Genomic DNA, 13025 nt, shown 5'->3' with positions numbered 1-13025 from the left:
TAATAACGAGAAGAATTAGAAAGAGCAGATGAGCTGGGCTGCCACCAAGCATGTCTGGACATCAAAACAGTTGCTAAGAAACAGATTTACTATTTATTTTAAAGCTGAAAATGCCTGTGGCCTAAGAGTAGTAACTCAAGATTAGACACAACACAGCTTCCTATAAAAAGCACAGGACAGAGTAAGGGACTTCTTTACGTTGTCACAGAAGGGTTATTTCAGTTCAGTCACAACCACATGAACCAAGTTTTCCTTTTTATGGAGTAAAGTTGAATACTCTAGCTTCCCATCTTACTGTCATATTAAAAATATTGTTGAAATATTATATACTGGTTCAACAGTTATTGTAAGACTGCAGCAAGAAGTCAGTGTTAGTGTGACTATGGATTTCAGTTTAATCTTAGTCTTCAATGCTGTTTTCCTTTGCAAGTGAAGATATTCCTAGTGACTAAATCATGTATTCTACTTCACAGCCTCCCTCAGCTCCTACTCAGCATCTCTTCAAGAAGCTGGACATTATCAGAAATAAAGAAATATTTAACTGTTTGAATCCCCAAAAGTTCTGATAAAAGGGAGAAAACCCCACTGAACAGTCATGTCAGTAAGAACATGTGGCCAAAAAGCTACCAAAGTAGCAAACAAAAGAGCACATACTGACAAGCTGAACCTTTTTACTGGAAGGGCACCAGAAAAAGAATGTCTTTGGATGCCCCCTGGTTTTCTGAACTCTGCAGGAGGAAACTCTGGGAACAGATTAGTTGGCAGTGGAGTGTACAGCAGCCAGGCATTTCAGATAGAGGCAAGACTACTTGAGCAGCACACTCTGGGGCATCATCCATAAAACTGGTGAAGCAAGGCAATGCAGGACCTAGAATAAAGACTGTAATCTAAAACTAGTTGTGCTAGATGACACTTTTTCGAACTCAAGATATTAAAGAGAAAGAATCTATATAAAACCTAACAAAGAGATACCTAAATTATTCTTACCTGTCCTTTTGCATCCTCTGGCATAGATTTGATATGCATCCTCTTAAGACATCGAATAACACCATCATAGAACTGTACTGTGAAGGTTCCTAGAAAAGGAGTGATGTAATCACTATGAGTAGTTAAGAAACAAAACACACCTTGTTACTATGAAAGCTTTAGCAAAATATTCTGTAGGCTGGATGAACAAAGTAACCAAGCTACCTGAAGTCAGGATACAGAATTTAAAGAAAAAAATAAATCTCAAAGAAACCCTGTTCTTATATTGTTACTTTTTATCCACTTGGACAATTTCAAGCAGGTTTAAGCTACTGTGTCACTTTTTCTTGTAACTCATTGAAAGAATTATGTCATATTTAAGTTGCCACAATATGAAACCAAGTCAATTTACAATCAAATCCTTATTTAAACTACAGTAAAAACTTCTACTTATGTTCCATTAGAAATATCACCCCATGTGAAGTATTGCATCTAAAGCATTAAACTTTCTTTCCCTGTTTCCATTGTTTTTGTCAATAAACAGAACTTTAGAGATCTACCATTCCTAAAACAAGGATGAACTTTTAAAGATATTATATATTATAATAAATATACAATATAATTAATACATAATATGTAGTGTGATACACAATATAGATCATATATAACATATAATATACAAAGTATTGCCCTGTTTTATTTATTATATATTATTATTAAATCAAGAATAGTATAAAAACATTTGTAACACTGTGCACAGGACTTTATTCTCATCACTGAACAAACATAAAGCATTTTTTCTTCCAGAAGGAATTCCAATTTTCTAATTTTACACAGATAAAAGACAAACATCTAACTCAACTGCACAGAACCGAAACATTTTCACCGAATATTGAGGCAGTGAGGAAAACTTTATATGCACATCACATAAGCAGACTACAGCTACAGCATACCATATGCAAAGAGTCCTTACCAACAGATCATGCACAAATACATACCCTCTTTATTAATTGCTTCAATCTTTGCAGGGTAGTATCGACAGTCTGTCCAACGAGCTAGTACTTCTTCTCCAGGTTTAAAATCCTATTTTATACAAAGTCAATCATTAATATTTCTAGGAAAAATATCTAAAATATTAAAATAATTAAACAATTAATAAATAATATAATAATAATTAAACAATAATTAAACAATAATTAAACAATAATTAAAAATCTGGGACAGATTTTATGTAAGAAAACAGGTAGGACAGCCTACAAAAATGAGTCAAAGACTAAATAAATGTGCCACTTACAACAAATTCTTCATCATCTTTTAGCCCTTCTTTCCTTAATGCTGGTCGCTCCAAGGGTCGCAACCTATTGCTGTCCCAGTAAATCCACTCATCGTAACGATGACTCCATCGTTCAAAATGGACCAACATCTTCCCCTCTTCATAATCTATCTTCTCAATACGAGATGGATACCTTGAATGATAAAGTTAAACTGATAAATCTCAAGTATTTTTTAAAGATTCCAACTTTTTTTGCATACAACAGTGCTTACATGACATTTGAGAAACCTATATGAACATCTTGGACTGAGAAATCTCCAAGTCTCAAAAAGATGAAGTTACCAAATTGGTGGTAGGAGACCATTTAGTTAAAGAGTTATCTATACACACCAGAGACAGGACATCAGCTTCATTCTAGTCAGATGATCACACACAAATTTAAACCTCAAACTCCCAGACCAAAACTGCTGGAACTGGCACTAGAAGTTAGTGCTTATCAGTTTTAAAAACTGTGTTTGTCTAAAGCAAAATCCTGTAAGGGTTTGTGCTTGCTTGGGGGTGGAAAGAGTATTAAACAGTTTATAATAGGAGTAAAACATTCATTACTTTACCATCAATTCTGGACAAATCCAATCAACTAATCAAACCCAGAATGTTCAACAGAACGTTCTTAATCTAATTTATAGATCAGCTTCTGTGATTTCACTGCCATTCAATTCAGTTCATAGTTAACTATGTTTTAGCAGTCATTAACTCCACATGCACCAAAACAAGCACGTCAGTCTTATTTAACACACAGATTTGACTTTCAGCCAACACTGTCTATGCTCAGCAGAACTGATCAGGAATGAGCTGCAACCAGTACAAGTCTTAGGCATCTAATTTTGAGTGTAGAATAGGTATAGATTTGGAACCATAAAGGTTGAGATTGTATCTGCATGGGGAAAAAAGGGCAAACTTCTCTGACTTCAGCAACTGTTATTATTCAGTCTCAGTATTTCTGTTTCCTCAAAGTGATGTAAATCATAAAACTGCAGTAGTGCAGTAAGGCACAAACTGGTTCTGTCACACGGCTTGCTTCACCAGTATTATTAGATCTCACTATTTCCACTGTATGAAATGCAGAGAATTGGAATGAGGCAGAATTCAGCTCCTGCTGCCCTTCAAAGTATTTAAATGGATTCAAAAGCACAAAGACTCTCCTAAAAGAAAAAGTTAAGTACGTGATTCAGCTTTCTTCAGTTTGTATTAGTGATAGTCTCAAGTTAAAACATGCATTGAAAAGGAAGACTACAGGGAAGGGACACTTGTCTTTCATTAAGAGGCAACTTGTTTTTCTAAGTGCTACTGTGCAGCAGTAGTAAGAGAGCAGAGCTTGAGCACCTAACTTCCGGTCCTACTGCAAATTCCCTATGCAAACTGCCATATACAGGAACACTGTCAACATTTTCAATTTCTAATACTTTCTCTCCTGACCAGTGATGCTGCTGATAAAAGAGTTCTGGACACTCTGTTCTGATTAAAATGCAAGTTCTCCGCAAGTACAGGCTTTCCTTATTTCCTGGTGTCTAGAACAGGGCATTAAAAGAAAAGGTGTCAATCTCAATTTGCTCCTTCATTTCGCCAGCCATACTTCTTCGGCTGCAGTGATGCCTACAGCTTCCCAACACCTAAATATCTCAGCTGTGCCTAAGTGAGAAAAAAACTCTTGATTTTCTTGGTTACTCCTGCAACTACTTCAGCCACAATTCACTCTCACATCAGAATGCACAGTCCAGCCTCTTCTGGGTTTCACTCATCCATACATTTCAGAAACACAAAATATCTTCACAGCCATCCTTTTAAGCTCCCAACTTCTCACTGTACTTCAAAATAAAGTCTTAGTCTCGAATTGCAGACTCTCATTTGCCATTCTACTAACAAAGCCTTTTTCAGGATAGAACTACTCCAAGCGACTTCTGTCAGAGGAGCAACAGGATCAATTCCCATTCCTTTCTTATTACAGTTGGAAATTTCAGGTTTATCACATTCCAGACGGGTAGTGATGCAAAATGGCACTGATTTTACTAAGTCGAGGAACCATCGGCCAAAAAATACAATTCTCCTTTCCCTACACATCTACAATGCAAATGCTCTGTTCCCATTATGGTGCTACATTTTTATTGCTGTTATGGCTGGTAGCTTTCACCAGGCATCACCAGCAAAGTCACCCACTATTCCTGCGTGTAGAAGACAACAGAAGGGACAAACTGGCAAAACATGGTAGAATGGTCTGGAAACGGAAAACTGAGTAAAAGGGGGGAATAACACATAAAGTATAGTAAACATATAGTAAACATTTGTAGGCTAGAGACACATATACACAAAAATGGGAATTAAGGAAAATTCAGCAAGCCAAGAATGAACACACTAATATATATGAGAAAAAAATAAAAGAAGCAAAGTCATCATCAGTTAATATTAAAAGACATACAAAATACTGTCTCAGTAGGAATCACTCAACAGAGGAAATGTAACACCAGACACTTACTGGCTAATTTCTCTTTGATATATTACAATTTCTGCTCTCAAAGTCTTTTTAAAATATCATTATCAGCTCTAAATCTAAATCCATTATGTTGGTTTGGAACAGTTAAAGCTTATAATAATCATATCATCGCATAATAGCTTTATTCTAATAATTTGTTTCTTCAATGTATATTTAAGACAATGGTTGTAAGATGAAGAGAGCCAAAACCTACATTCAACTTGGAGACAGAAGATGTAACAAACCTCTGAACCAACCAAGCTATATATGATTGGTTCTTAGGCAACCCCAAAATAACTTTATATGGATTTACTAAGAAGATACTACCCTCAATACCCACTAAATTTAGCCACACAATGTGCCACAAATATGTGTAAACAGTAATATTTCACAATACTGATCCCACAGTGGAAAAGAGCAGAGCACACATATTGCAGAATTTACTATTTCAAGTTTCACACTGCACAGAAATGTTTTTCTGGTGTTACAGTTTGAGCTTGGGCTGAATATAATCCATTCCATATACTGCAAGGTTATACAAATATTTCAAAGGCAAGTATGCATTTCCTGATAACATAAGAAAAAATGGCAACATATTTTTTTATAATCAGTCTTTTTAAAGAATTCTAGTTACAGTGAATACAGGAAAGCTTTTAGTGTGGCTAAAAGTGACGTTTATATTTATCAGGTACAGAGAAGATGTATGAGCTGTAACCATCTTCATATTCACATGAGAAATTTGATTCAGAAGTCCCTTCCATGGCAAAGCCGCAAGTAGGCATTATGAAGAAGTAATAGAAAGGAGAATACAAACATTCTCTACAGCACTGAAAGGTAACAGTGTCTAAGGTCCAAACAACCTTCCAGTCAAGTTAACTTCCCCATTCACACCCAACAAGCACTCCACACTAACGGATCAGAATGGATTTAGTATACAAACAGATTTACCAACATTTTTTCAGTAAAAACCAGAAAAATGTACTCTAGAAAACTGAGGAAAAAGTCTTTACTCTTCACAGGAAAAAACCTTAACCACACCACCAAACTCCTGTTCAATAATGACAGTGTTGCTTTTGTAGGAAGAAACAATAACCTGAACATTTTAGGTGTGTTTTTTTAACAGCCTGCTGGAAATAATATTTAATCATCCCAAATAAAGTCTCATCCAAATTTCAGGAAGTTTTCTTCTTGTTTTATCAAGAGAAAACAGGAAAACTATTGTTAGCTGATGGTGTTTGCCCATCTTACGTACAGCATGCTCTCCATGCTCATGTTCCAGTGATTCCAACCCGTAAGAATTATTCAACATTTCTGTAAAGCTGCGAAGTTTAATACGGCTTACAAAAAGTACACTATGAAGCACTGGTCAGACAACCATAACACTCCAATGTTCATCTAGGGAAAAATAATGGGAAGCTTCCATGTTTTGGTTTCTGAAAGTGTAAAAAAGAAAATACCATTTTCTCCTCCAACACACTCAACACATTGCTGGCCACATGGATGGTATTTTTCATTTTTATATCATCAGCTTCCTTTTGATCCTTCACAAGTGACCAAAAAGTAGTGAATTGTCCTGTGAGATGGAATTAAGTTATTTCAAACTGTAGAAACTGATATAAGAATGTTACTAAATTTGCCCCAAGTCTGCATCTACAAAGTCTGAAAACAGCCATGTACTTCCTGCCTTCACAATAATGGTATAAAAAGTCTTTCCTTAAACCTCATAAGGGATATAAAACCAAACACCCTCCATTCTGACTCCTCCACAAACAGCCTTCAGACATCTGCAAAATCTGTAAGCCCCTATTTCTAACTCATTTTTAATTATACATATTGTACTGTATCAACATAAAGCAGTCTTTATAGTCCTTCCCAATATTTGACTGTCAGGTAACTCAATCAACCAAAATCCAAAGGGCTGTACAAAGAAAGATTTTCCAAAGTCTTTCAGAAAAAAAAAGCTTCTTCCATACTTAAAATAATTAAAATAATCTATCCAAATAATCAAATATACTAAGTCAAAGTGCTGTTATTCTGATAACTAACCTATTTTAGTAAGCTGTTTCCATTCCAGAACTGCACAAAGGACCATGCCTCTCTACTTCCTTCATTACCTAACTTAAAAGTTCAGATCAAGCAGATTAACAAAGACTATGGGCTCAGAAAAATTAAGAGGGTTGTTTTTTTCAAAGCAGTATCTAGCACTTACAGGACAACCAGTAGATAGCTAGACCCACAAAAAACAGTGAAAAAAAGGGAAGAGAAGCTTATTTAAACACAGTAACTTTGAAAAGGCTGTGTCCTGCTTGGGGGAGCTAACAGCTTAAAACCCAGCCTTCCACATGGGCACCTACTTGCAGACATCTGCAGTTCTACTGCTGCTTCATCTCTCAGAGGCATGGGGGGTGTGTGTGCACATGTATTAGTTTTTGGATGAGATCATAGGATAATTCAAGTTGAAAGGGACCTCAGAAAGCCTCCTACCAAAAAAAGTCCAACCTCCCACTCAAAGCAGAGTCAGCTATGGGATCAGACCACGTTTTCCAGAGTTTTAGCCAGCCCAGTCTGGAAAACCTCGAATACTGGAGACTCCGCAAACTCTTTGGGCAACCAGATCCACTGCTTGACTGTCCCATGGGGAAATGATTCGCCTTGTACCCAGCCTGAATTGCTTGTTTTCACTTGCACCGGTTATCTCTTGCCCTTCAACCAAACACTGCTGTGGAGAGCTTGGCTAAGCGCCTTTGATAACATCCTTTTAAGTACTGGAAGGCTGATACTGAGTCTCCTGTACCCTTCTCCAAACTAAGGAAGTCCAGTTTCCTCTCCCTTTCTCCACTGGTCTTTCACACTAGGCCCTGATCAACTCATATATATTTAATAGTTTTCTATTACCGGCCAATCCCATCTCATTCACTAACTGCTGCCAGATGATCCACTGTATTACATAGTTCGCTTTACTGAACTTAAATTTATGGTTTGTGTTGGAAGGGACCTTAAAGCTCATCCAGTTCCAGCCCCCTGCCATGGGCAGGGACACTTTCCACTAGACCAGATTGCTCCAAGCCCCATCCAACCTGGCCTTGAACACTGCCAGGGATGAGGCAGCCACAGCTTCCCCAGGCACCATGCCAGCACCTCAGCACCCACACAGTAAAGAATTTCTTTTTTAAATATAATCTAAATTTCCTCTCTTTCCATTTAAAGCCATTTCCTTTGCCCTACCACTACATGCCCTTGTCAAAAGTCCTTCCCCAGATTTCTTGCACGCCCCTTTAGGTACCAGAAGACTGCTGTAAGGTCTCCCCAGTGTCTTCTCTCCCTCAGGCTGAGCAAGCCCAGTTCTCTAACCTGTCTCCATAAAACAGATGCTCCAGCCCTTCTATCATCTTGGTGGCCTCCTCTGGACTTGCTCAAACAGGTCCAGGTCCTTCCTATGTTCCAGAGGTGAATGCAATATTCCAAGTGGGGTCTCACAAGAGCAAACGGATAGAATCACCTCTTCAACCTGCTGGTCATACTCCTTTGGATACAGCCTGGAACACAGCTGGTTTCTAGACTGTGAGTGCACACTGCCAGCTCATGCTGAGCTTCTCACTGACCAATACCTCCAAGTCCTTCTCCTCAGAGCTACTCCCTATCTAGTCTCTGCACCACCTGTAGTTGTCAGGGCTTAGGATTGCTCCCACCCAGGTGCAGGACCTTGCACTTCCCTCTGTTGAACTTCATGAGGCTGGCACTGGCCACCTCACAAGCGTGTCAAGGTCCCTCTGGATGGCATCCCTTCCCTCCAGCGTATCAACCGAACCACAGCTTGGTGTCATCAGCAAACATGCTGAAAGTGCATCAATCACGCTGTCCATGTCACTCACATGTTGAACAGGACAGGTCTCAACATGAACCTCTGGAGAACACATCACTGGTCACCTGGACATTGAGCCACTGACCACAGCTCTTTTGAGTACATCCACCCAACCAATCCCTTATGCACCAAGAGGTCCATCTGTCAAACCCATGCCTCTCCAGCTTAGAGACAAGGATGTTGTGGAAAACGTTTGACGCTGTCCTGCACAAGCCCAGGTAGATGACATCAGCCACAATAACAAACTACTTCCTTGTGTAAGATGACCTCCCCCTGCAGCAGCACTCTGGTGCACTTGATAAAGAAGAGACTTGTTACATCCAGAATAAAGCTTACTGAGCCTGTCTTTGCTGATCAGTTTGACCAGGCTTTCTTCTGCTCAGTAATTGCTCATGCCAAATGATACCTGCAACCCAAACACTGCCTGCAAAAACTACCTCATTTAAAATTACAGGGGTTTTAAGCAATAAATAGTCAAGGCACACAATACCCCCTCCAAAGTTCCAGAACTCAAATGGAACACTGGATTCCCTGAGGTGAATTTAAGCAAGTACTGCACAGATGAAAATTTAAGACCTGCAAAAGTGCCTCAGAAAGCAAAAACAGACTTTGCTACACAGTTTCCCATCCTCTAGAAGCCTTTCTTGATTAACATTTTAACTGGTCATGAACACTTTACATGACAGCAGGCTTTCAGAAAAATGGAGGACAAAAAATAAACCACTTTAAATGCTATTTTTCAGCAAGTGTTCTTAATTTGTCACTCATAGAAAGACTGAGCTAAGCAATACTACTGCTATTCAACTGTGGTTTTGTTAAGAAATATAAAGAGATTTTATGTGAGTTCAGCAACTTTTATTTTCTTTGAAGTATGTATTTCTGCATGCAGATGAAGGGAGTGCATACAGATCATATATAGAAAGAGTTTAGAAACATCCATCACCCCTATATGCAACAGAAGGCTAAGAAAACAAATCACATTGACTATTATTCCAGCCCATGTCACCCTAATAACAACACACCAGTGGGCTTTCTCTCACAAGTTCTTTGGTTACATACATGAATATTACTTCATTTGAAATAGTCTTGGTTTCGGTGTTGCTGTAACTGCAAGATTGTAACATTAACTTTATATATATGGCACCAACAGAAGTTTAGATTCATATGAACCTGACATGTTCTACCTGATGGTGCAGATGAAGAATCAGTTCCTAGAAAGCTGAGGATAAATTCTGTTCTGCCTGAAAATACCAAGTAACTCAGCTGCAGAGCTTAAGACAGGGCCACGACCAGGCCAAACCCAGACAAGCACTGCAGAAGTGACATCCGATCCTTAAGGCTGGGCAGACTTCATACAAATTACACACTAGATATTCAGTGATGGTTTTTGGATACAATTAAGCCAAAATTATTTTTACATATTAACTTGCATCATTTAGCTACTTTAACCAGTTATTTCTATTCCCAAAAGTTGCTGTCAAAAGTTCTGTTAAAATGATTTTACTTTTATAGCACTATTCAGCTAATTTCATGGTCCTGGCATTCAGTTATAGAATGGGTATGTTGAAAACCCATACTACAGCAACAGGTCAGAACAAGAACTGTTCTGTAAACCACATTTTCATTTAGAGACTGTTTATTAAAACAAACACTTGTGTTGTAACTAAAATCACAGCTTTCCTGATAAAAAGTTTAACCCACTTTTTATACAGAGCATGCAACTACTGGAGTAAACTTGTAAATAATACACAGACTTCCCTATCACGTAACTTGGGAGTTAGCAGAATCAGGTATTTACATGAACATACATCTCCAGGAATGCAACTGGAAAGCAGGTACAGGCCTCTACATTTCCTAGCCCTAATTAATCCAAGAGCAGCTAAGACAACACTTCTGGGTAGAAGCATCAACTTCCTCTGTCATCTGCTTAAAACCAGGGATTCTTCAAACTGAAATAGCACGGCCAGCACACACCATGACATCAGCCCACTTACATTAATAACATTTGGACGAGCAATGTATTTCAAGCTAACAGCTCCTTTCACAACACACATGCTGTGTAGCATGGTCCTTGCGTCCAAATTTCCATTTTACAGTTTGACTCCTACTCATGATATGAGAGGTTCCAGAGGCACCATTTGAAGCACTTTGTTTCTCCAACTGTTTGATACAAACACAATCGTACTTGCCTAGTCCACGAATTCCAATTAAGAATGTTTTCTTTTGTTAACATCAGCTTATGAACTTATGGAACTAGATGATCTTTAAGGTCCCTTCCAACCCAAACCTCCCTATGATTTGAAGTTTGATAACCAAATACAAAACACATTAATGCGCTCACCTTTAAACTAAACCAAAGTCTTTAGTCACAGAAGTTTACCACGTTAACACACCCATTATCTCACACTTGACACCAAATTCCACCCCACTTTAGAAATGGTCTTTGCTTACCAGGGTTGCACAAGCAACTAAAAGCAAACAAAGAAAAACCCACAGCAAAGTTTAGTTTGGTTTCTGAAGAGAGAATTTTTCCCAAAAGCCAACAAGTTTAACAGACTTATGTGGAAATCCATAGTTCACATGTGAAGCAGCCAGTTAAAAGGTGCACAAGGTCTTATAACTCGACACCAAAACATGATATAGAAGGAACAATTATGCTTTTAGCACATACTGTGCAAGGTCTTCCATACCATTTCTGTAAATAATCCAGTGCCTCCAGGCGAGCACCAATCTCAAATGTGATTCCAGGACGATTGGGAGGCTTTTTACTCATCTTGAGGTTTTCTTTTTCACTACCTTTGGAGAAGAAGAAAAGTCATATCAGAACCTGTAACACTGCCTAAAGCATGTCACTGACAGCAAATACATTCCAGTGCATGGAAAAAGATGTGGCATTTCTATCCCAATTTCCCATTAAGTTTTCGGAAGTATAGTAAAGGTCCTATGAAGCCATAAAACCCAAAACTCATGCATTTTTAGTCAGACTTATTTTTCTTTGAAAACACCCAAAACAGTCACCAGATTTAAGTTAAAAAATAAAATTGAAGTAAAAAAAAAAATATGGTGTTCATTCTTGAAGCTGTACTACACTGTAAGAACAGGGCACTTTGAAGCATAATGTTATGAGAGACATGGAGTCCAGGTGCAGTCTCTCCTCTGCTGTGGAAAAGGTCAAAACCAAGAAGAACTTACCTTATCAGTAATAGAAATTTAAAGACAAACATAGCCTTTAAGGACAAGTTAAGAAGAAATTAACGAAAACAAGCAAAGAAAAAATCCCTTCCTATGTACTCTCAATTCATAGTTAACACTAAGGAAGTTTCAAGAGCGCCTTTTAACGCCTTTCCTTAACGCAGTCACTATCAAACAGATCACCTCTCTGCCCGACTGCCACCACTATTACCGTGACAAGCCGGTGTCCCACCACGGCACGGACCGCCGGGACCGCAGGCACTGCCGCACGCCGGCTGACGAGCGAGGGTGCCGCCGGCGGGACCGGACCGCGCACACCCGGACCCCGGCCCTCAGGCGGGGCTCAGCTGCCTGCGCCGGCAGCGCGCCTGGGGGCAGCTGCCTGGGCGGCGGTACCCGGCCCGGGGAAGCCCAGGCCCGAGCGCGGAGCACACAAAGGGTCCGCCCCAGCGGGGCCGGGAGGAGGGCCGCGGGCCGGTGGGTGCTGCGCGCTCCGGCGGGCCCAGGGGAGGACGCGGGCAAGGCCCAGAGCGGGGAGGGCCGCGGGCGCCGCCCCACCAGGCCCAGACACCGTGAGGGGGGAGCCGGAGCCCCGCGGTCGCGCGGGGCCCGACCGGACGGGGCCATGGCGCGGGGCCGCCCGCCCAGCGCCGCGCTCCTTACCGCCTCCTGCGAGTCGCACGGCAGCGGGGGGGCCTGCGGCGGGCCCGGTGCGGAGCCCGCTGGTCCCGCTCGGCGCGGCGCGGGGTGTCCGGCGCCCTCACAGCCCCATCCTCCCCGCGCCCCGCCGCCGCGTCACCACCCCGCGACGAACCCGCGAGGCGCGGCCATGACACCGCCCCCGCCACGTGACTGCGGAGCCGCCGCCGCCGCGTGACCTGGGGGCGGGGGTAGAGAGCGGAGTGAGGGAGACAAAGAGGGGTAGAGGCGAGGGTGATTGACAGGCATTGATAGCCATTGATAGACAGACATTGAATGACAGCCCAGCTATCGATAGCCATTGATAGACACCCATTGATAGCTGTTGATTGCTGGCCGTTGAATGATAGCCCAGCTATTGATAGCCATTGATTGACAGCCATTGATTGATAGCCCAGCCATTGATAGCCATTGATTGACAGCCTGGCCATTGACAGCCCAGCCATTGACAGCCTGGGCACCATCCCTGAGCCTGCCACAGGTGCAGAGCAATGGCTTCTCCTCAC

The 13025-nt window shown here is 40.8% G+C and overlaps 2 protein-coding genes across 2 annotated transcripts in view; one reads left to right on the top strand and one right to left on the bottom strand.

The window, feature by feature from the left end:
• Positions 1 to 7853, top strand: part of ZFAT (zinc finger and AT-hook domain containing) — a 983920-nt gene extending 976067 nt beyond the window's left edge. Inside the window, exon 17 of the transcript XR_009728577.1 lies at positions 7758 to 7853. The gene's annotated coding sequence lies outside the window, so the exon portion shown is untranslated. The remainder of the gene's footprint in view (positions 1 to 7757) is intronic.
• Positions 1 to 12637, bottom strand: part of TG (thyroglobulin) — a 213087-nt gene extending 200450 nt beyond the window's left edge. Inside the window, exons 1-5 of the mRNA XM_061374135.1 lie at positions 12484 to 12637; positions 11319 to 11424; positions 2261 to 2432; positions 1965 to 2049; positions 988 to 1076 (exon numbers count right to left, since the gene is read on the bottom strand). Of these exons, the coding sequence (XP_061230119.1) occupies positions 988 to 1076; positions 1965 to 2049; positions 2261 to 2432; positions 11319 to 11401 (429 nt within the window). The 5' untranslated portion in view covers positions 11402 to 11424; positions 12484 to 12637. The remainder of the gene's footprint in view (positions 1 to 987; positions 1077 to 1964; positions 2050 to 2260; positions 2433 to 11318; positions 11425 to 12483) is intronic.
• Positions 12638 to 13025: the final 388 nt, after the last annotated feature.

The sequence above is a fragment of the Neopsephotus bourkii genome, unplaced genomic scaffold (genome assembly GCF_033783945.1).
Source record: "Neopsephotus bourkii isolate Nb327-2 ecotype Australia unplaced genomic scaffold, CSIRO-AGI_Nbou_v1 NB_1637, whole genome shotgun sequence".
Classification (NCBI taxonomy): Eukaryota; Metazoa; Chordata; class Aves; order Psittaciformes; family Psittacidae; genus Neopsephotus; species Neopsephotus bourkii.
This window is presented reverse-complemented; position numbering and strand designations above follow the sequence as displayed.